The sequence below is a fragment of the Panulirus ornatus genome, chromosome 14, assembly GCF_036320965.1.
Source record: "Panulirus ornatus isolate Po-2019 chromosome 14, ASM3632096v1, whole genome shotgun sequence".
NCBI classification, from domain to species: Eukaryota; Metazoa; Arthropoda; class Malacostraca; order Decapoda; family Palinuridae; genus Panulirus; species Panulirus ornatus.
The window spans coordinates 52989544-53013933 of NC_092237.1; the positions used below are offsets into that span (position 1 = coordinate 52989544).

At 45.1% G+C, this 24390-nt stretch overlaps 5 protein-coding genes across 5 annotated transcripts in view; all 5 read left to right on the plus strand.

Moving 5' to 3' along the window:
* Positions 1-24390, plus strand: part of LOC139753437 (protein inscuteable homolog) — a 233547-nt gene that overhangs the window by 92937 nt on the left and 116220 nt on the right.
* On the plus strand, positions 8437-9174 carry LOC139753550 (tyrosine-protein kinase yes-like). The gene has a single exon (XM_071670200.1). The coding sequence runs from the start codon at positions 8437-8439 to the stop codon at positions 9172-9174; it is 738 nt and encodes a 245-aa protein (XP_071526301.1).
* On the plus strand, positions 9778-10515 carry LOC139753551 (tyrosine-protein kinase yes-like). The gene has a single exon (XM_071670201.1). The coding sequence runs from the start codon at positions 9778-9780 to the stop codon at positions 10513-10515; it is 738 nt and encodes a 245-aa protein (XP_071526302.1).
* Positions 11193-11930, plus strand: LOC139753552 (tyrosine-protein kinase yes-like). Its single transcript, XM_071670202.1, has one exon. It carries the CDS (start codon positions 11193-11195, stop codon positions 11928-11930), a length of 738 nt encoding a protein of 245 aa, XP_071526303.1.
* LOC139753553 (tyrosine-protein kinase yes-like) lies at positions 12530-13267 on the plus strand. Its single transcript, XM_071670203.1, has one exon. It carries the CDS (start codon positions 12530-12532, stop codon positions 13265-13267), a length of 738 nt encoding a protein of 245 aa, XP_071526304.1.

Consider the following 24390-nt stretch of genomic DNA (forward strand, 5'->3'; position numbering starts at 1 on the left):
AAGAATTATTTTAATGGTTTATTGTCGATCCTGTATTCCGGCCGGTCTGAAACCCCCATATACGTTAAGGGGGGAGCGAAAGTAAGGATTTGAGAGGCCTTTTGTCTGTGATTTCGTTAGAAAGCTTTGATCTGTGGCCTCAACATGTAATTTTCCTCTTAAGATATTTTTGATTCTCAGTCCAATGGACGTTTGATGTATAGCACTGTCTTCATGTTCAAGTTAACGAAATTCAGACAAACGGTTCTTTTTTGCATAAGTTTCAGCCCGTGTTTGGAAACGAATGAATGACACTGCATGTAACCCATTCGTGAAGTTCACTCTAGGAAATGAAGCTCCTACATCAGTGAGTGAAACCTCTGAAGCACCGAGTGAGCCTTTTGAACTCGAGTGAAATTTGTGGGTTATTGTATGAACTCTATCAGTCACTGAATGAATTCTTTGAGTCACGGAGTGAACCCGCTGAGTCCTTGAGTGAACCTCTCCTCAGTCATAACAGTGAGCCCTCTCAGTCAATAAGCGAACCCTCTCAGTCGTGGAGTGTGAACCCTCTGAATCACAACGTGAACCATCCCAAGCCATATAGTGAACAGCTACTGTCAGTATATGAACACTATGAAGCAGTTGGTCTTATTTCGGTATAGACCTCTCTCTCTCTCTCTCTCTCTCTCTCTCTCTCTCTCTCTCTCTCTCTCTCTCTCTCTCTCTCTCTCTCTCTATTTATCTATCTATCTATCTATCTATCTATCTATCTATATATATATATATATATATATATATATATATATATATATATATATATATATATATATATATATATATCTTTTTTCTTTCTTTCGTACTATTCGCCATTTCCCGCATTAGCGAGGTAGCGTTATCAACAGAGGACTGGGCCTTAGAGGGAATATCCTCACCTGGCCCCCTTCTCTGTTCCTTCTTTTGGAAAATAAAAAAAAAAAAACGAGAGGGGAGGATTTCCAGCCACCCGCTCCCTTCCCTTTTAGTCGCCTTCTACGACACGCAGGGAATACGTGGGAAGTATTCTTTCTCCCCTATCCCCAGGGATAATATATATATATATATATATATATATATATATATATATATATATATATATATATATATATATATATATATATATGATGTATATACTTTAAAGCCTCAAATGAAAATAAGTCACATTCCAAGAAATTCGTTTTCTCCTCTCTTCTCTGCCTCCTTTCACAAGCGGACACACCGGCAGTCATTCACCATTAATCAGCAGCGGAGGTAAAATATTGGGGAGATAATGGTGACAAGGCAGGTTAACACAGAGGGAACAATACGAGCGATGACCCAACAGAAGGCAGCTGTCGGGAGCACGACCATATACGCACAATCTGTGGGCAATTATCTCCTGGGTAAAAGCGTCACTCCAGTTTCCCCTTGAGTTCCTCCCAATACTTGCCGCGTCTTCCCTGGGTTTCCCCTGTACCTCCTCTTCGGTCACACCGCCGCCCGGAGAGACACACGCACCGTCTACAAGGACCGCCAACCACCACACAGACACATACACCGTTTAGAAGGACCTCTCGCTTGTCCTTCCCTTCCGTAGAAGGACCAGCCAGCCGCTCGAACGCCCTCCCAGAACCTCACACGCTGCTCTTGTCTTTTTCCCCTTCGACGTATTTCCCACGGTAGGCGCCCAAGACTCAAATTCTATATAGGGGGAACTCTGAGTTCTTTGAGCTCGCCAGGAAGCAGAGGCTTTACTCTGGACAATGTGGCCAGATTACAGCCGCCCTAGAGAATATATCAAGCCGAGGGCTGTCATATAGCGAGAGGAGGTTCATCGGTACAAGGGGAAAATGATAGGGATAGTGTAGAGAGAATGAAAGAAGTTTGAATGCCCAGGAAAGAATTATTTTCCTTTTTAGATACCATAATTTTCCTTTCCGGTGTATGATTATTTATTCATTTATCGTAAATGGTTTACTTACCCATGACGCTCATGGACACCCAGTGGAGGCTATGCTGTAAGATGGAAGACCGTCTTAATATCAGGGCCCATGCCTGACGCTGTGGCTGGGTTCAAACCTCCTTTCAAAGTCTACGAAAAACTGTCTTCACTCATGACGTCGACTGTGATATCAACTGTTTTGTGACCATTTGGTGAGAGTCGGTCTGTGCGCATGCCAAAACAACACAGCCACGAACAGGTATTCTTTTTTCTTTTTCCTCAACTCTTATGCATGATACGTGAGATGGAAATTCATGCTTGGAAATTTAGAAATGTCTTATTACCAGTATCAGAGGTGAGGTATTAATGTGCATCATGTCTTTGAATACTTGAGAAATGGAAAATGACATAAGGTATTTGCTGTGTTCACAGAGGAGGGAGCTTACTACAAAAATCTAAAGGGATGATATGTGGCTTCGAATACCAGCCAATTCTCATATATATGTACACACACACACACACACATATATATATATATATATATATATATATATATATATATATATATATATATATATATATATATATATAAAATATATATATATATATATATATATATATATATATATATATATATATATATATATATATATATATATATATTTATATATATATATATATTTATATATATATATATATATATATATATATATATATATATATATATATATATATATATATATATATATATATATATATATATATATATATTTATATATATATATATATATATATATATATATATATATATATATATATATATTTATATATATACGGAGACATCCCAAAAGATGTGTAATCGAAAACTAAAATCCACAGACAAAAATTAAGGCGAATTTGTCTCATGTTTGCCTTCATCTTTCTTTTTTCTTCCCCCAACGTTCCTGAGGCTTCACGTGTTTACCCACCACCTTGTGTCGTCTGCCCCTCGTCTCTCACACCTTCCAGGCAGAGGTTCACCTCCTCCTGTATTGTATTCCAGGTGATAGCTACGCTATTTTTCACCACCAGAGCTGCCACACCTCCTCTCCCACCCCTGGCCTTGGCTCCTCACACTGTAGAAGTAACAGGCATCCTTGCCTTCCTTGAATTCCAGGTGATACCTGCTCTATTTTCACCACCAGGGCTGCCACACCTCCTCTCCCACTCCTGGCCTCGGCTCCTCACACTGTAGAAGTAACAGGCATTCTTGCCTTCCTTTTACAAGACGTTGGGTACACGGTGTCTGTTCTTGTCCTGTGTTTTTTCTTCCCACTTTTCAAATGTCTTTCTTTGAAGATGTCGATTGTGTCGCGAACTGTGTCGTCCTTATCTGGGCTTCTTATTGACTTTGGTTATCATTAATGGTGGTTATCCATAACTCATAACCAAGATTTTCGATTCTTAGTAGATACAGGAAGCAAGTCAATTACCTGTGTTGGATATGAGAGAGAGAGAGAATAGGAAGGAAAACATGGATACAAGAATCATTTGAAGAAGAGGAAGAAGAAGACGTTGATGATGAGACGAGATGCTAATAGAGGTGAAAGGACACACACACACACAAACACACACACACACACACACACACACACACACACACACACACTGGACAAGGCAGGAGATGATAAAATTTTTTTACCATAAATTCATCTTGGGGTAAACAGTTTAAGCGCAGCTAATCTGGCTGAGGAATTTTCAAAGGGAAGAGTGGGAGGAGGTCTTGTAAAGCACTGGAGTAATTAGACGATATATAAACAGAGAGCTTAAAGGCACTAGCGTTTATACAGTTGCTGATCCTGATTGTAGTTCTTCATATGTGATGAAGTAATGAGCAGATATGCTTGACAGCTCTCAAGAAATGTTGTTCATGATGGCCTGGCCTTTCATCTAACCCTTGAGGATCAGATCTAAGGCCAGGCCTTAACGCCGTGCCTAAAGGTCGCTTCGCTGTGCTCAAAGGTCGTGGTGTTCGTACTCAAGGGTCGTACTGTCGTGCTCAAGGGTCGTGCTGTTCGTACCCAAGGGTCGTACTGCCGTGCTCAAGGGTTGTTCTGTCTTGCTTCAGAGTCGCTCTGTAGTGCTACAGGATCGTTCTGTCGTGCTCAAGGGGTCATTCTATCATTCCCCAGGGTCGTTCTGTCGTGCTCAAGGGTCGTACTGTCGTGCTAAAGCGTCGTACTGTCATGCTCTTGGGTCGTTCTGTCTTGCTTCAGAGTTGCTCTGTAGTGCTACAGGATCGTTCTGTCGTGCTCAAGGGGTCGTTCTGTCATTCCCCCAGGGTCGTTCTGTCGTGCTCAAGGGTCGTACTGTCATGCTCAAGCGTCGTACTGTCGTGCTCAGGGGTCGTTTTGTCGTGCTCACGGGTCGTTCTGTCTTGCTTCAGAGTCGCTCTGTAGTGCTACAGGATCGTTCTGTCGTGCTCAAGGGGTCGTTCTGTCATTCCCCCAGGGTCGTTCTGTCGTGCTCAAGGGTCGTACTGTCATGCTCAAGCGTCGTACTGTCGTGCTCAAGGGTCGTACTGTCGTGCTCACGGGTCGTTTTGTCTTGCTTCAGAGTCGCTCTGTAGTGCTCCAGGATCGTTCTGTCGTGCTCAAGGGGTCGTTCTGTCATTCCCCAGGGTCGTTCTGTCGTGCTCAAGGGTCGTACTGTCATGCTCAAGCGTCGTACTGTCGTGCTCAGGGGTCGTTCTGTCTTGCTTCAGAGTCGCTCTGTAGTGCTCCAGGATCGTTCTGTCGTGCTCAAGGGGTCGTTCTGTCATTCCCCCAGGGTCGTTCTGTCGTGCTCAAGGGTCGTACCACCGTCGTGGTCGAGAGCTTAACCCCCAACTGAGTTGGAGAGACATGTTCTACAGAGCATCATCTCACCACAGACAGGTGATCCTCACCTGAGAGAAAGCCGGCGGCCATGGAGGAGCGAGGAGCCAAGGTGCTCACTACCTGCCACAGGTGTTGGGTGTCCGAGGGAGGGAGGGAGCGACCCAAGGATCACCATGGTACGAGGGTGATCCTCTGGGACCTTCTTGTATGGCTTCACAGTCACCACACATACACCTGTTTCGCCACGCCATCCCAACCACCAGGGTTCATTTTGGCGAAGTTTTGTCTCTCTCTCTCTCTCTCTCTCTCTCTCTCTCTCTCTCTCTCTCTCTCTCTCTCTCTCTCTCTCTCTCTCTCTCTCTCTACTCAGAGATAGTCACAGTCTTTCGTAATTTTCATAATTTGGTTCATTGGGATTAACGGGTTAGGCTCCCTGGGATGAACGGGTTAGGCTCAGTGGGATGAATGAGTTCCGTCGTGTCTGTAATGAGTGTTGACGTCGACGTGGAACAGAAAAAAGCTATGGAACACTGTGTAGTAGTCTCTCAATCCCTTCGTCCGCGACCCACAAGGTCATCCAATCCTCTTCCAATCTCCACTATCATGTTTTTATCCCCTCTCCTCTACCTCTAAATCATCCCTTTGTGGTTGATAATCTTGTAAGTAACCGGTTGTTAACTCAATCATATGTCCTGAGCCTTTTGGTAATCTTGTTATCATTAGCATAAATGCAAATGTTAAAAAAAAAAGAGGAAAAAGAGCTGTGTGTTTGATTATACAGGATGGTCGGGGTTTTGACATCTCGCACTTAATCAGGATTGTATTATGTCTTTCTCAGAGACCAGAGAGAGAAGGACTACTGGAACGTCAGGATCTAACTAACGTTTTTGAGGGATTAATTACCCATCTTAACATGATGGTGGGTGGGTGACCTGCAGAGTAATATTATCATAGCACCAGAGATTAATTCAGAAGCGTAATGTTTACCTGAACGTAGGAGGGTCATATTCATGTATTGCTTCACATACACAGTAATTCATTTCTTTTTAGGGTGGGTGAGGGGAATGAGGAATTGTTCATCAGTCTTTCATAACCGAAGGTTTTTTGCGTCTGAAGTTTGAGTGAAATGGAAGAAAAAAGAAAGAGACAAGGAGGTTGAAGAAGACGTGGGTTGAGGATGGTGTTGTAGGAAGTAGACAAGGAGGTTGAAGACGTGGGTTGAGGATGGTGTTGTAGGAGGTGTCGTGGCAACAGAAGAGGTGTAAGGGAAGTGCTGGAGGTTGGAGGAGCTGTGGAAGCGTTGAAGGATCAGCTGAGTTATATATGACGCGTGTTTATGTAAGAGGTCATAGGTCATGAGTTTTTACTAAACACAAGTACCTTCCTTGTTTCCTACTGTCGACACGTATGGTTTGTTTAGCTGAGGATTAACCCTTCTGATACTTTACATGTGTCATACAACTGTTAGCCAGTGGTCGGTCGTGCCATGGTACCATACACCAAGTAGATGGAGCCGCACGACCAATGTATACAGGATATCCTGCATGATCTGTATGTGACCAGTGGACATAAGCTCCCTGGAGGATATTTATGATGTGTCACACTGTGACAAGGGGGACATAGACTCCCTGGAGGATATGTATGATGTGTCACACTGTGACAAAGGGGACATAGACTCCCTGGAGGATATGTATGATGTGTCACACTGTGACAAAGGGGACATAGACTCCCTGGAGGATATGTATGATGTGTCACACTATGACAAGGGGACATAGACTCCCTGGAGGATATGTATGATGTGTCACACTGTGACAAGGGGACATAGGCTCCTTGGAGGACATGTATGATGTGTCACACTGTGACGAAGGGGACATAGACTCCCTGGAGGATATGTATGATGTGTCGCACTGTGACAAGGGGGACATAGACTCCCTGGAGGATATGTATGTGTCGCACTGTGACAAGGGGGACATTACCTCCCTGGAGGACATGTATGATGTATCTCATCCATTCAACGCAGGATACAAGCTGGCCATGTGATTAGCGTCAGCTTGCTTCAAAATAGAATTACCAGAGGAAAGAGATAATCATCTCTCGACAGGATATTAAGTTAATATAAAAGGAAAAAAAAAAAAAAATCGTCAGCCAAAGAACCTGTTCTCTGCGACGCTGACAGCAAATAAGATAAATAAAACTGGACGATGAATCTGTCATTTGTTCGGTGTTCGCCGAGCAAGGATCTTACCGACCTTCATCATACGAATTGACGTCTTTTACTTATTTGGAAGCGTCTTGCCTTCGGGACGATCCTTCGAAAAAGACCAACGTGTTTGTATTACTTCCTTTTAAAGTCTGACCCATGCAAACACAAAGGGTATGCTTACCATCATTTTGACAACGGTCCTGTGTGTGTGTGTGTGTGTGTGTGTGTGTGTGTGTGTGTGTGTGTGTGTGGTGCATTTTACACCGTTGTTGAATTACCAGGACACCGTTCGTGGGGATTCCCTGCAACGGGTACTGGTCCTCACTATGCCCTTTTGCTGCCTTGAGTGTTGCGTACCTTGAGACCAATTGGATCTTCGTTTACCCTTTAGATACTTGGGGTATTAAGGTTTTTTTTTTTAGGACCACCTTGTTGTCAGTGTTCTCCTTGTGTGTTGTTCTTCTTGTGTTGTGTTCTTATGTGGTAGCTCACCTTATGTGTAGTGTTCTCTCCGTGTAGTTAACACAACTGGTAAGGATCTTACCCTGTGGCACACACCATCTGTAACGTTCCCTCTCTACTGTAACAACCTCATTGTGATGTGTTCATCCTCTTAAGGTGAACGCCACGTTCGTTATGGCGTTCTACGAGAGGATGATCTCTTCCTGCAATGTACCGTTAAGAGCAAGCGTTCGCCATACACTGTCTCCTCTATATCCTTGCGCGGTGACGTAACGTGTCGCACTAAGTAACGGTCCGTGTAATTCGATGACGTAAGAGACAAACTACTTTACGTCAACGCATCACACATACCCTGGCGCCGTGACGTCTTCATTACACCCCCCCCCTCATCTTGACTACCCCCTCGATGAACTCATCTTCAGTCATCCCTCACAAACCCATTTTCTTGATGCCCATAATAGATATATTTACTACAGCATCAGTTTTACGCCTTGACTACATCTATGAACTCCTGGGATATCGGGTCGACGTGGTCGGTTATCTTCACTACACACACGCACACGCCATGGGTATATTCGTGGTCATCTTCACTACACACGCATTCACTATATTCATAAAGCGCTGGGATTTACACCCCATGGCTATATTTGTAGTCATCTTCACTATAAACATCTTCACTATATTTGTAAAGATCTGGGATATACACGCCATGGCTACATTTTTGTAGTCATCTTCACTATAAACACCTTCACTATATTTGTGAAGATCTGGGATATACACCCCATGGCTACATTTTTGTAGTCATCTTCACTATAAACACCTTCACTATATTTGTGAAGATCTGGGATATACCCCCCATGGCTACATTTTTGTAGTCATCTTCACTATAAACACCTTCACTATATTTGTGAAGATCTGGGATACCGAGTTGACGTCGGTAAGCATTTCACAGATTTTGTTTATATATTCTCAAGATGATCCATCTCCAGAGAGCACAGATCGAGGATCTCGTTTCCCGCAAGGAGACAATTCTTGGCGAGGGGCAGTCTGGGAGAGTGTACCTCGTACCATGGGAGGATTCCACCGCCGTCCTCAAGGTGTCTAAGAACGGGATGGACAACGTCCTTATGTTCTCAGAGGAGGCCAACCTCATGGAAAAACTGGAAGGGGCTGGAGGAACACCCATACTTCTTGGATATGCCCGTGATCCCCCTGCCATCCTCATGACCCAGGTGGGGTGCCACACCTTGCACCAACTGATATTTGAAAGCAACGCCGGTTACGACCTCCGAGAGCTGGGGATCAAGGCAGGACGCCAGCTGCTGGAGATCCACGAGAAAGACATCATTCACAACGACTTCAAGACGAACAACATTATCGTCAGCGGCCCCACTGAGGCACCTGTGGTCAACATCATCGATCTGGGTATTGCCTGTGGCGAGGGCGAGAACGCCCGCTTGGCCTGCCATCAGCCAGACTTCCCCTGGATTGCCCCAGAGGTCGCCGCCGGAGGGCCAAGCACAAAGGCCTCCGACGTCTATTCCTTTGGCTTCCTCATGGGCGTGATCCTGTGCTCCGTGCCAGGGGACGACTTCCACTCCATGGATCTGGTGGATCTGGCCGTGGAGGAAGAACCAAGCGAACGGCCAACTTTGAAGGAACTCCTGCAAGACTTCGAAGAAGATTTCACCAAACAGATTGAAGCTCAGTGAGCACTTATGATTTTGTGTATTATGTATTATTTATGTTACAAAGATATTTCCTATGGACACCATTTTAGTTGGAAAAATGGAAAACATTAAAAAAAAAAAGTCTTCCACATTACCTTATTTATTATTTCTTTTGTGAAAACGAGATTCTCTCATGGACATATTTTCTTTTATTCATTCATGACTATGGGAACAACGTTTCATTCTAAAAAGATGTGAAATAAGGAAGAAAAGAAGAAAAATATGAAACAGACAAAAGAGTACTGGTGAAACAAAAAAAAAATCGTCAAACTTCATTCATTATTTCTGTAGAAATAATATTTTTGTAGTCATCTTCTGTAGAAATAATATTTTTGTAGTCATCTTCACTATAAACACCTTCACTATATTTGTGAAGATCTGGGATATACACCCCATGGCTACATTTTTGTAGTCATCTTCGCTATAAACACCTTCACTATATTTGTGAAGAGCTGGGATATACCCCCCATGGCTACATTTTTGTAGTCATCTTCACTATAAACACCTCCACTATATTTGTGAAGATCTGGGATACCGAGTTGACGTCGGTAAGCATTTCACAGATTTTGTTTATATATTCTCAAGATGATCCATCTCCAGAGAGCACAGATCGAGGATCTCGTTTCCCGCAAGGAGACAATTCTTGGCGAGGGGCAGTCTGGGAGAGTGTACCTCGTACCCTGGGAGGATTCCACCGCCGTCCTCAAGGTGTCTAAGAACGGGATGGACAACGTCCTTATGTTCTCAGAGGAGGCCAACCTCATGGAAAAACTGGAAGGGGCTGGAGGAACACCCACACTTCTTGGATATGCCCGTGATCCCCCTGCCATCCTCATGACCCAGGTGGGCTGCCACACCTTGCATCAACTGATATTTGAAAGCAACGCCGGTTACGACCTCCGAGAGCTGGGGATCAAGGCAGGACGCCAGCTGCTGGAGATCCACGAGAAAGACATCATTCACAACGACTTCAAGACTAACAACATTATCGTCAGCGGCCCCACTGAGGCACCCGTGGTCAACATCATCGATCTGGGTATTGCCTGTGGCGAGGGCGAGAACGCCCGCTTGGCCTGCCATCAGCCAGACTTCCCCTGGATTGCCCCAGAGGTCGCCGCCGGAGGGCCAAGCACAAAGGCTTCCGACGTCTATTCCTTTGGCTTCCTCATGGGCGTGATCCTGTGCTCCGTGCCAGGGGACGACTTCCACTCCATGGATCTGGTGGATCTGGCCGTGGAGGAAGAACCAAGCGAACGGCCAACTTTGAAGAAACTCCTGCAAGACTTCGAAGAAGATTTCACCAAACAGATTGAAGCTCAGTGAGCTCTTATGATTTTGTGTATTATGTATTATTTATGTTACAAAGATATTTCCTATGGACACCATTTTAGTTGGAAAAATGGAAAACATTAAAAAAAAAAAGTCTTCCACATTACCTTATTTATTATTTCTTTTGTGAAAACGAGATTCTCTCATGGACATATTTTCTTTTATTCATTCATGACTATGGGAACAACGTTTCATTCTAAAAAGATGTGAAATAAGGAAGAAAAGAAGAAAAATATGAAACAGACAAAAGAGTACTGGTGAAACAAAAAAAAAATCGTCAAACTTCATTCATTATTTCTGTAGAAATAATATTTTTGTAGTCATCTTCTGTAGAAATAATATTTTTGTAGTCATCTTCACTATAAACACCTTCACTATATTTGTGAAGATCTGGGATATACACCCCATGGCTACATTTTTGTAGTCATCTTCGCTATAAACACCTTCACTATATTTGTGAAGAGCTGGGATATACCCCCCATGGCTACATTTTTGTAGTCATCTTCACTATAAACACCTTCACTATATTTGTGAAGAGCTGGGATATACCCCCCATGGCTACATTTTTGTAGTCATCTTCACTATAAACACCTTCACTATATTTGTGAAGATCTGGGATACCGAGTTGACGTCGGTAAGCATTTCACAGATTTTGTTTATATATTCTCAAGATGATCCATCTCCAGAGAGCACAGATCGAGGATCTCGTTTCCCGCAAGGAGACAATTCTTGGCGAGGGGCAGTCTGGGAGAGTGTACCTCGTACCCTGGGAGGATTCCACCGCCGTCCTCAAGGTGTCTAAGAACGGGATGGACAACGTCCTTATGTTCTCAGAGGAGGCCAACCTCATGGAAAAACTGGAAGGGGCTGGAGGAACACCCACACTTCTTGGATATGCCCGTGATCCCCCTGCCATCCTCATGACCCAGGTGGGCTGCCACACCTTGCACCAACTGATATTTGAAAGCAACGCCGGTTACGACCTCCGAGAGTTGGGGATCAAGGCAGGACGCCAGCTGCTGGAGATCCACGAGAAAGACATCATTCACAACGACTTCAAGACTAACAACATTATCGTCAGCGGCCCCACTGAGGCACCCGTAGTCAACATCATCGATCTGGGTATTGCCTGTGGCGAGGGCGAGAACGCCCGCTTGGCCTGCCATCAGCCAGACTTCCCCTGGATTGCCCCAGAGGTCGCCGCCGGAGGGCCAAGCACAAAGGCTTCCGACGTCTATTCCTTTGGCTTCCTCATGGGCGTGATCCTGTGCTCCGTGCCAGGGGACGACTTCCACTCCATGGATCTGGTGGATCTGGCCGTGGAGGAAGAACCAAGCGAACGGCCAACTTTGAAGAAACTCCTGCAAGACTTCGAAGAAGATTTCACCAAACAGATTGAAGCTCAGTGAGCTCTTATGATTTTGTGTATTATGTATTATTTATGTTACAAAGATATTTCCTATGGACACCATTTTAGTTGGAAAAATGGAAAACATTAAAAAAAAAAAGTCTTCCACATTACCTTATTTATTCTTTTGTGAAAACGAGATTCTCTCATGGACATATTTTCTTTTATTCATTCATGACTATGGGAACAACGTTTCATTCTAAAAAGATGTGAAATAAGGAAGAAAAGAAGAAAAATATGAAACAGACAAAAGAGTACTGGTGAATCAAAAAAAAAATCGTCAAACTTCATTCATTATTTCTGTAGAAATAATATTTTTGTAGTCATCTTCTGTAGAAATAATATTTTTGTAGTCATCTTCACTATAAACACCTTCACTATATTTGTGAAGATCTGGGATATACACCCCATGGCTACATTTTTGTAGTCATCTTCACTATAAACACCTTCACTATATTTGTGAAGAGCTGGGATATACCCCCCATGGCTACATTTTTGTAGTCATCTTCACTATAAACACCTTCACTATATTTGTGAAGATCTGGGATACCGAGTTGACGTCGGTAAGCATTTCACAGATCTTGTTTATATATTCTCAAGATGATCCATCTCCAGAGAGCACAGATCGAGGATCTCGTTTCCCGCAAGGAGACAATTCTTGGCGAGGGGCAGTCTGGGAGAGTGTACCTCGTACCCTGGGAGGATTCCACCGCCGTCCTCAAGGTGTCTAAGAACGGGATGGACAACGTCCTTATGTTCTCAGAGGAGGCCAACCTCATGGAAAGACTGGAAGGGGCTGGAGGAACACCCACACTTCTTGGATATGCCCGTGATCCCCCTGCCATCCTCATGACCCAGGTGGGCTGCCACACCTTGCACCAACTGATATTTGAAAGCAACGCCGGTTACGACCTCCGAGAGTTGGGGATCAAGGCAGGACGCCAGCTGCTGGAGATCCACGAGAAAGACATCATTCACAACGACTTCAAGACTAACAACATTATCGTCAGCGGCCCCACTGAGGCACCCGTAGTCAACATCATCGATCTGGGTATTGCCTGTGGCGAGGGCGAGAACGCCCGCTTGGCCTGCCATCAGCCAGACTTCCCCTGGATTGCCCCAGAGGTCGCCGCCGGAGGGCCAAGCACAAAGGCCTCCGACGTCTATTCCTTTGGCTTCCTCATGGGCGTGATCCTGTGCAGCGTGCCAGGGGACGACTTCCACTCCATGGATCTGGTGGATCTGGCCGTGGAGGAAGAACCAAGCGAACGGCCAACTTTGAAGAAACTCCTGCAAGACTTCGAAGAAGATTTCACCAAACAGATTGAAGCTCAGTGAGCTCTTATGATTTTGTGTATTATGTATTATTTATGTTACAAAGATATTTCCTATGGACACCATTTTAGTTGGAAAAATGGAAAACATTAAAAAAAAAAAGTCTTCCACATTACCTTATTTATTATTTCTTTTGTGAAAACGAGATTCTCTCATGGACATATTTTCTTTTATTCATTCATGACTATGGGAACAACGTTTCATTCTAAAAAGATGTGAAATAAGGAAGAAAAGAAGAAAAATATGAAACAGACAAAAGAGTACTGGTGAAACCAAAAAAAAAAAAAAAAATCGTCAAACTTCATTCATTATTTCTGTAGAAATAATATTTTCTCACGAACAGCACTTCCTATCTATTCATATTCATGAGGAAAACGCTCTACTTTTAAAGAGGACAAGAAAATTGATCAAGAAGTAAAGAGAAAGATTTATCAAGACCCCACACGTCCTTATACCTTGTAACTGTCATGGGAGACAAAATATGAACCAAGAATCATCCACTTTGCCCTCCTGATGTCCTTGTATCACCCTAGTCTATTACCCTTCCTAATAATGGCTGATTACCTCTCTCTCTCTCTCTCTCTCTCTCTCTCTCTCTCTCTCTCTCTCTCTCTCTCTCTCTCTCTCTCACAAATATCATTGTGTCTTTCCTCACTTTTCATTTGTTCTTTATTGTTGTCTCTATGTGCTCGGGTGTCCGCTCCATCTCCTCATGTCTTCCTCCCGTTCGGTGGTGAGTGGCTAGGCCACCTGGCCATCTCATTAGGAGTTACCTCATGTGCCACTGTTGTCTCAGCTGTCCATATTCATCATTTTCCTTCTGCCTGTGTTTGTCGCTGTCATTATAAGCGACCGGCGCAATGGCTGCGAGGCAAGGAGACGGGACGGGAGGGAGGGAGGTGGTGAGGTAGGTGGAAGTGCCTCCAGCCATTCCCTAATTGGCGCTGATGTTTCGAAGTTGAGGAAAGGTATTATGTGTGTGTGTGTGTGTGTGTGTGTGTGGTTTTGCTGGTCGGTGGTCGTCATTTGCGTGCGTCAGAGTTGTGTAAACTGAAGGCTTTGTTAGTGTATTGTTTGAGTACTTCTTATATATATATATATATATATATATATATATATATATATATATATATATATATATATATATATATATATACACCCATGTTAGCGAGGTAATGATTGAGCATATACATCCACAGAGGAACAGAAATGATCCATACTTAAAACCTAAAAGAATATATATTCTAAGCACAACGATTACGCATCTAGCACACATAGTGAGACAGATAGGGATTCAGTAAAAAAGAAGGCGACAGCAAACTAACCCTGAGGAGAGCAGACATCTGAAGCTCTGAGGAGCTCCCAGGGGCGTCACCGTCACCGTCACCGTCACCGTCACCGTCAGCGTCACTGTCAGCGTCACACCGTAACAGTATACAACTCTGGATGCTCGTGGGTTCCTGTAAGACCTCAAGGGTCGGCCTCGAAGGTTTCAGGGTAACTCAAGAGAGACTTAAGGTCAGCCTCGAAAACTTTAAGGTGGGGTCACTCTCGAAGAGCTTAGACGTCACCCTTGAGAGGCTCAGAGTCATCCTCCAGGTACTATAGTTAACCCCTCCCCCATCTCCTACTTCCCCAGAATACCATATTAGAATGAGAAATCGTCCGGAGATTACCAAACAACACTTGAATACTTTCCGAGTAATCGATAAGTGTTTATTGTCTTATCGTCGAACACCAATGAAAAAAAAAGAAAAGAGGAGACAAGATGGGGTGCTTTCTGGGGAGAGAGAGAGAGAGAGAGAGAGAGAGAGAGAGAGAGAGAGAGAGAGAGAGAGAGAAGAGAGAGAGAGAGAGAGAGAGAGAGAGAGAGAGAGAGAGAGACTTTGGATCAGTAGACGGTGTTCGTCTTTGTTCAGAAGGCTGTTATAGTGGAAGGTTTCCTTCAACAGGAGAAAGACGAGTGAAAGCCAAGGGTTTGATTTCATCTGGAGACAGAAGGCTACAATTGGTCGCGACGGAAGATATCCATCGCTCGATTTCCAAAGCTTAAATTCTTTGATTGAAGGGATAAACATGAGAGGAATTCATTGAGTAGTGTGTCTCTCTCTTCTTCCTTCCCACCATCAGCAGTGTGTGGCCCAAGCTGCAATCATCCCTCCACTAGAGGAACTTCCAACTTCCTTCGGCAGGATGTATTGCACTGTAGGACCCCCGATCGAAGGTCGAGCTTTCGCAAGTCTGAATGGGATCGGATCGTGCCAAGTCTTATCACCTATACTCTTGAGCCAACTGATATTCACATATGCCACTCGTAAGATAAATCCACTAAGACTTCAATTCCATTTTAAGAGAATCTCAGAAACTAAGAACGTGATCCTTCCTCCCAAAGTCTAACAGAAAAATAAAGGATGTAAACCAAATTTGTTCATGGGGGTTTACATCCTGTAAACCGGGAGAGAATTACACTAAGTTAGCATCGCGTCTCATCCTTCACACACTGATGACGTTTGCCTCTTCGCCTGGTGGACAGGTCGCAGCAATTACCACCTTCCTTCCTCTTCCAATCTAGGGTCAACAAGCGCCCTTATTCTAAAACATAATGGAAGCTTAAACACCGATAAGGATCGAGAGGATGAAGGGAGATTAAAAGTGCAAAAAGAAAGGAAATCTGTGAATAACGAGATGAGGGAGAAAGGAATACACTGCTGCAGAAGGGTGTGTGTGTGTGTGTGTGTGTGCAAAGCCTCTTGCCCGAAGCCCGTATGTGGGGAAGACCTACCTGTAGTAAGCGAGTCGGCCACAGATTTATGCTTTGATATTAGATTTCATCTGCACATCCAGGGTTATCGGTATGAGTCTGGCCTTACCTGGAGATGTTATCGGGTCGTGTTCCCTAGATGCAGGGGAGACACACACACACACACACACACACACACACACATACAGTCTGTGATAATGAGAAGAAGAAAAGATCCAATGCTATTTATAAAATGTTTAACATCTTTATGAACTTATTTCTCTTTACATGAATAGGGTATCAAACCATCCGTCGGTAGGAAGCGAGATCCAACATGCAAATGTTCCTGCGTCTCTCCTGTGAGGATTTTATACACAAATATTGGTCTTGTATGACGAGGGGCGTTGATAATATACTCATCAGTCATCCCCTGTACCTGAGACAACCACCTCCTGATAGATGAGCCCTCACAGGACCAACCACTAAGGACAGAACACATCCTCAATTATCTATCGCTCGGGAAATTCTCATGCGTTTAGGGTTTTTTACTCTAAGTCTTGCTGTTACGACGAGCCGCAACCCCCTCTCCCAAACAAACAGTATACATTGGCAGTTTCAGTATCATTCAGTTATTTCATCTTTACAGACGTCTTGTCTTTTCCCCCTTACGTTCTTTCGGTAGGGTTCTGAAGTGATCCTCTGGTTGACTGTTGCTCCCCTCGTATACACACACACACACACAGTGGTATGATCAGTCTAATTATGCTTGACCCCTTACCTGGCGTGGCCCTAACCTGGCGTGACTCTTACCTGGCGTGACTCTTACCTGGCGACTGATATCATCAGTCTGTGTTACCCCTTACCTGGTGTGACCCTTACCTGGCGTGTCCTTTACCTGGCGTGTCCCGTACCTGGCGTGACCTTTACCTGGCGACTGATATCATCAGTCTGTGTGATGTCCCTGTGATGTGGGCCAGGGAGGATGATGTTCGTGTTCACAGATGTTCTCACTGGCTCATCTGATGTTTAGGGTTAGTGGTGTCAGGTCTTCAGTCTTATAAGCCCAATCGCTTATTCATGCGAAGCATCGGGATCACTGTGGTGTATGTGGACGAGGATTCTCTTTATCACCTTCACAGTTGATGATGATAACATGTGAAGCATCGGGATCACTGTGGTGTATGTGGACGAGGATCCTCTTTATCACCTTCACAGTTGATGATGATAACATGTTAGAGACATTCTCAATAATCGAACGCTACGTTATAGATAGTCTTATTCCTGGTCCGACTTATGTACTATTAACATTATCAGTTTTGAAACACTCACTCTTCACGTATATTCAGTTTATGGTGAGTTGTGGAGTTTTCATTTTGGCAAATGACTATAGCAGTCCTTAGGAAAATACAAACTCTCTGAGTAATTCTGTAATCATACAACTTTCTTATTCAGTCGGAGGCAAAAATGATCATCCATTACTTTGGATGAAACTCTCTCTCTCTCTCTCTCTCTCTCTCTCTCTCTCTCTCTCTCTCTCTCTCTCTCTCTCTCTCTCTCTCTCTCTCTCTCTCTCTCTCTCTCTCTCTCTCTCAGGATACGAGAGGAACAGTAGTATCCATGTATCTCCGTGCCACATGGCGACCAAGAGAGGGGTTGGCAGAAGACATCCTCCCATCCTGTATCATTCTTCTCTAAAACTGGGAACACAAAGTCGAAGGCAAGTGAGGATACATCCTCGAAAGTTCGGTCGTCTGCTCCTGACGTATCCTTCGCTGAAAAATCCAAGGCCAGACAACCTCCATACAAGCCCTACCCAAGTCTACGAACCCACCTGGTAGTCGGGGCGTAAGTCATACTCATATGGAAGAAGATATGATAGATGACATGTCTTGCGTCTACGTGGAAGAAGCCCAGTTTCTTTTTGTTGCTGTTGGTGTAACTCGCCCTTAATGCTACTGCACACGTCTCACACACACACACACACACACACACACTGAGCATCCCTCAAGGCCCCTTACATGACTCGTGCAGTTTGTCTCCAAGTGTCGCCACAGTCACTGAGGGTCAGACCTAAGGATGAGACTTCCCAATTACGAGTAGAGAATGAGTTAGTATATTCCTAGCACATTTCAGGGTGTTCCTTTGTGGTATGGAGCTACATCAGCTCCTCAAACACTCCTTTCTCCTCAGTTATTCACCTAAAGACCGTGGAAAAAAGGTTAGTGAAAAGTGAAAAAAAAAAGAAGAAGCAGAAGTAACAGCAAAATAACTAAGAGACTTACGAGCTTCATTCACATTTAAGAGGACTACTGTGTCATGCGTCGACCTCGGAGCGAGACTGTCATCTCTCAGTCTCCTGGTGGGTCTGTAGAGGAGACAAACTGGTTATGAAGATGAACAGCCGTCAGCACCAGGGTGACCGTGGCTAAGCCAGCAGCAGCAGGCCAGCAGGCCAGGCCAGGCCAGGCCCAGCCAGCCACAAGGGAGAGAGAGAGAAGCCCCCTTCTAGTGCCGCGAAGGAGGAGAGGGCCGACTCACACACGCAGGGATAGAAAGAGAAAGACTGGGCGGGAAAGACGGTATGGAGAGAGAGAGAGAGAGAGAGAGAGAGAGAGAGAGAGAGAGAGAGAGAGAGAGAGAGAGAGAGAGAGAGCACCTATGACGACGAGGTGCTTCCCTGGGGCAGGGCGTAGGGCTAATTAACACAATGATTTACGTGACCTGTTTGAAATCAAGGGAACGATAAAAAAAACAGACGTCGTCTGGTTCATGCTTATCTTCAGGTAACCTGACTTCGCTCCACCTCACTTTAATGAATGAGTCAGTCCTGTCACACGTGTATGAATGACGCTGTGAGGAAATGGAACGAGGAGGAGCGAATGACTGGACGCTGGTCTCAAGAGCCGAAGAGAATGGATGAATGGTATGAAAATAGACAAACAAATCCTTGTCGGGAGAAGGTTAGATTGAAAGGAGCAGAAGCAGAAATAAAGACCAAAAGAAAATAAAATGGTTATAACCAAAAGTATATATATATATATATATATATATATATATATATATATATATATATATATATATATATATATATATATATATATATATATTCCACTCCTTTGAAGCAACAAGAGTGTGTTGCTCCGCTAGGGTGTGTTCCTTCACGAGAGCGTGTTGTCTCTCGAGAGTGTGTAGCTCCATTTCGAGTATGTGGCCCACGGGAGAATGCTTTGACTCACTGAAGTGTGTTTTGCTCCCACGTGAGTGTGTCACCCCACGGGAGTATGGTGCCTGATGGTGCCTCACCAGAATGTGGTATCTGGTGGTGGTGCGTTGCTCCATCAGTGTCTTGCCGCCCTACTAGAGTTCGCTACCTCACCTCAGCGCACACTACCACACCAGACTGAGCCACTCCTCGCCCATCTGTACTCTCGTCCCTACAGGGTCCTCCCACAGCTCCTACAACCAACGACACGGTCCTCCCACAGCTCCTACAACCAACGACAGGGTTCTCCCACAGCTCTTACTACCAACGACAGGGTTCTCCCACAGCTCCTACAACCAACGACAGGGTTCTCCCACAGCTCCTACAACCAACGACAGGGTCCTCCCACAGCTCCTACAACCAACGACAGGGTTCTCCCACAGCTCCTACAACCAACGATAGGGTTCTCCCATAGCTCCTGCGGCCACAGGAAAAGCTGGCCCATCTCCAGCCATGGAGGACCCTTGATGTTCTCTCCTTGCGATGACATGTGTCCAGCGAAGCTGTTCACGAAGTGGACGACGTGCGGAGATGTCGATTCGTCGTCGCTAGTCCAGGGTATTACATCCCATGCTGATGCAGATAGATAGGGTATTACATCCCATGCTGATGCAGATAGATAGATAGATAGATAGATAGAGAGAGAGAGAGAGAGAGAGAGAGAGAGAGAGAGAGAGAGAGAGAGAGAGAGAGAGAGAGGAGAGAGAGAACTTTATGCTGAGGCAAGGAAGAAGAAATAGAACAAAAAGGGATGTGTAGATTCAGAGAATAAAACGAACAAGATGGATATCAAAGAGAGAAAGATTTCGAGAATATAAGACGAAAGAGAGAGAGAGAGAGAGAGAGAGAGAGAGAGAGAGAGAGAGAGAGAGAGAGAGAGAGAGAGAGAGAGAGAGAGAGAAAAGAGCAGAGAAATAATGATAACAATAAACTAAACACGAGAGTTGGGGAAGGAATGAGAATTAGAAAATTACAAACTGAAGGTAATCGCGAAAGAAGGAATGAAGAAAAAGATGGAGGAGGAGGAGGAGCTTCAAGATTAGAAAGACGAAAGAAATAGATGAGAAGAAGAAGGAGATTAGAAGAGGATAAGTAAAAGAACAAGAATAAAAGGAAAAGTGGAGGAGATCTGGGAAGCAGCAGGGGCAGACGAGAGAGAGAGAAGAAGATACGAGTCGAAAAAATTAGGAGAGGTGCAAAAAAAGAAAAAAAAAAAAGAAAAAAATTAGAAAAAGAAAATGGACGAGACACATAATGAGAGATTTGCATGTCAATAACTGGTCTGGGTTGTAAATCTACCGGATAATAACAGCTCCCTTGGACCACGCTTCCACAAGAACCCTCTTCCCTCTCCTCCTCCTTCTCCTCCTCTCCCTTCCCCCCAATACCAGACACTCAACCCCTTCCCATCCCTCCCTCTTCCCCTCCCATTACGTCCCACACCACTAGAAAGGCACTTTTGAGCAGCGACAGTGGATGCCCGCACTCCTGTCCATCTCCCACACTTCTGTCCACCTCCTACACTCCTGTCCACCTCCCACACTCCTGTCCATCTCCCACACTCCTGTCCACCTCTTACACTTCTGTCCATCTCCCACATTCCTGTCCACCTCCCACACTCCTGTCCATCTCCCACACTCCAGTCCACCTCCTACACTCCTGTCCATCTTCCACACTCCAGTCCACCTCCTACACTCCTGTCCATCTTCCACACTCCTGTCCTCCTCCCACACTCTTGTCCATCTCCCACATTCCAGTCCACCTCCTACACTCCTGTCCATCTTCCCACACTCCTGTCCTCCTCCCACACTCTGTCCATCTCCCACACTCCTGTCCATCCTCCCACACTCCTGTCCATCTCCCACATTCTTGCGTCATCCCCCTTGCACCCCTGCCAGACAAGAGCATTCCCTGGTCTTACCACACGTTGAAGCAACTCTCGTGTAACAACTTACGTCATGGTTTCCATAATTAGTGATTTACCCTATGACTACGAGAGTTTGACCCTTCAACACGTCACAGTACGACTCTTGGGTATGACAGTTGAGAGTCAGGTCAAAGGTCAAGTCATCACACTTGAAGGGTCGTGCCCTTGTGATCAACAGTCGTACCGTCGTGTTCAACGGTCGTACCGTCACGATCGACAGTCGTACCGTTGTGATCAACAGTCGTACCGTCACGATCGACAGTCGTACCGTCGTGATCAACAGTCGTACCGTCGTGATTAACAGTCGAACCGTCGTGATCAACAGTCGTACCGTCGTGATCAACAGTCGTACCATCGTGATCAACAGTCGTACCGTCGTGATCAACAGTCGTACCGTCGTGTTCAACGGTCGTACCGTCACGATCGACAGTCGTACCGTCGTGATCAACAGTCGTACCGTCGTGATCAACGGTCGTACCGTCATGATCAACGGTCGTACCTTCGTGATCAACAGTCGTACCGTCGTGATCAACAGTCGTACCGTCGTGTTCAATGGTCGTACCGTCACGATCGACAGTTGTACCGTCGTGATCAACAGTCGTACCGTCGTGATCAACGGTCGTACCGTCGTGATTAACGGTCGTACCTTCGTGATTAACGGTCGTACCGTCGTGATCATTGGTCGTACGATGCGAAAAGCAAAAATATAAATCCAGTTGGTATCGTTTTTTTCTCAGACGATATTTCCAGCATGTGTCTTCTGGGCATAACATACCTACACTCCAGATCTTCGCTACGTAACCCTTTGCCTAGACTGGAGTTCCTTAGGACCAGAAGGGATCAATATTCACACATCTATACCCACACCGTTGACCAGAAATACTGCTGATCAGCAGTAGTCACGCGAGAGAAAAGCGCTGATAACGTATGTATGATGTTAGAAACACAGGGTACCTGGATATAGTCCGAACTCAGAAGCCATTATTATCAAGGTTATCTCTTTCACCTCAACCAATGCTCGAACAGCATTCCATGAATTTGCATACACCCACCTATGAGTACGGTGTACGAATGGGTGTATGTATGCAAATTGATGGCAGGCGGATAAAAACACCAGTCTCCCTCAACTCGAAGGCAAATGCTAGATTTTTGGTCTGTGGGTCTGGAGCGTCGAGACAACGCAGCTTCTCAGGTAAAGCAACAATGAGATGAACTTGACGAGAACTCGAGGGGCCTTTAGGAGCTCGGCTCGCCTGGCCTGGCCCTCCGTCTTGTCTGGAAGCCCACACGTCCGCTCCTGATGGGGGAGAGGAGGTGGTGACTGTGTTATTCCTGCAACAATACCTCGTCTACTCCCACCTCCCGTCAGAGAATGGACCATGGGCGTCTCCATCTGACTTCTCCCGTTACACCTCATAAAAGGCTGTAGGTTAAGTCCACACTGGACTCCCCTGCCCCAGCCTGGACAATTGGCAATCGTCAGAAAAAGAAAAGAAAAGAAAAAAAAGATATTGGGGGATTTTTGTCCAAGTCCCGTTCCTCTCTGTCTGTGAGTCTGTCTCCCTCCTCCCCCACCACATCACCTTGGGAATTCGTAATATACCTCCTCACTCTTACCGTTTATTCACCCTCACTTTTTTTTTTCTATTTATAAATCAAATAATCCTTTTAAAAAGAAATCTACTACGACGTACATAAGAACGAGGGATGACGCGGGCGTTACTAGCGGCACTGGTAAACAAGATTCTAACTGTCACTGTCGCATTAGATGTGTTGTTGATCGGGTCGTCTGCCTCTGATGTGGTCGGTGAACACGCCTCTCTGGCTCAGTCTGCCGGTCCTGGGGGTTGGGGGTGTCTGAGTGTCCAGTGAGGGTGTGCTTCACTGAGCCACTGTGATACTTCAGTGAGGCGCTAAAACGCCTTTTTACTTATCGTTCTGTGAAAACAGATAACAGTTGAGTCTTCCTTAAAAAACAGATAACAATTGAGTCTTCCTTAAAGCTGATGACAGTTGAGTCTTCTTTAAAAACAGATAACAATTCAGTCTTCCTTAAAAACAGATAATAACTGAGTCTTCCTTAAAAACAGATAACAATTGAGTCTTCCTTAAAAACAGATAACAATTGAGTCTTCCTTAAAAACAGACAACAATTCAGTCTTCCTTAAAGCTGATGACAATTGAGTCTTCCTTAAAAACAGATAACAATTCAGTCTTCCTTAAAAACAGACAACAATTCAGTCTTCCTTAAAACAGATAACAATTGAGTCTTCCTTCAAAGGCTCAGTCGTCTGTTCCTGGCCTCACTTGCGAAGGTGGGAAAAATCAAGCAAGAGTAAACGAAAAAACGCAGAATTGGAAGAAACTCTCGTGTGTGTCTGGAGCTTGAGGCCTTCTGTGAATAATGAGAACGAAGACAGGACGACCTGGAAGGACAATAATACTGGACGGGGGTTAACGTGGGTCCAGATTTGAAGATATTATTACAGGTTATGTCAGGCAGGTGTTCAACTACGGGTACAGCAGCTGGGTCCCTCCCAAACACCACTGGTGAGGAGCCAAGCTCTAACTGACAACATTCTTTGCAGGTGTGTGACGCGAAATGAATCTCTCCTCCGTAGCCCACAGAGCACGACGGTACGATCCTGTAGCACGACGGTGCGATCCTGTAGCACCATGGTACGATTCTGTAGCACGACGGTACGATCCTGTAGCACGACGGTACGATCCTGTAACAAGACGGTACGATCCTTTAGCACGACGGTACGATCCTGTGGCACGACGGTACGATCCTGTAGCACGACGGTGCGATTCTGTAGCACGACGGTACGATCCTGTAGCACGACGGTACGATCCTGTGGCACGAAGGTACGATCCTGTAGCGCGACGGTACTATCATGAGCACGACGGTACGATCCTGTAGCACGACGATGAGATCCTGTAGCACGACGTTACGATCCTGTAACAAGACGGTACAATCCTTTAGCACGGCGGTACGATCCTGTAACAAGACGGTACGATCCTTTAGCACGACGGTACTCTCATGAGCACGACGGTACGATCCTTTAGCATGGCGGTACGATCCTTTAGCATGGCGGTACGATCCTGTAGCACGACGGTACGATCCTGTAGCACAACGGTACGATCCTTTAGCAGGACGCTACAATCCTTTAGCAGGACGGTACGATCCTGTAGAA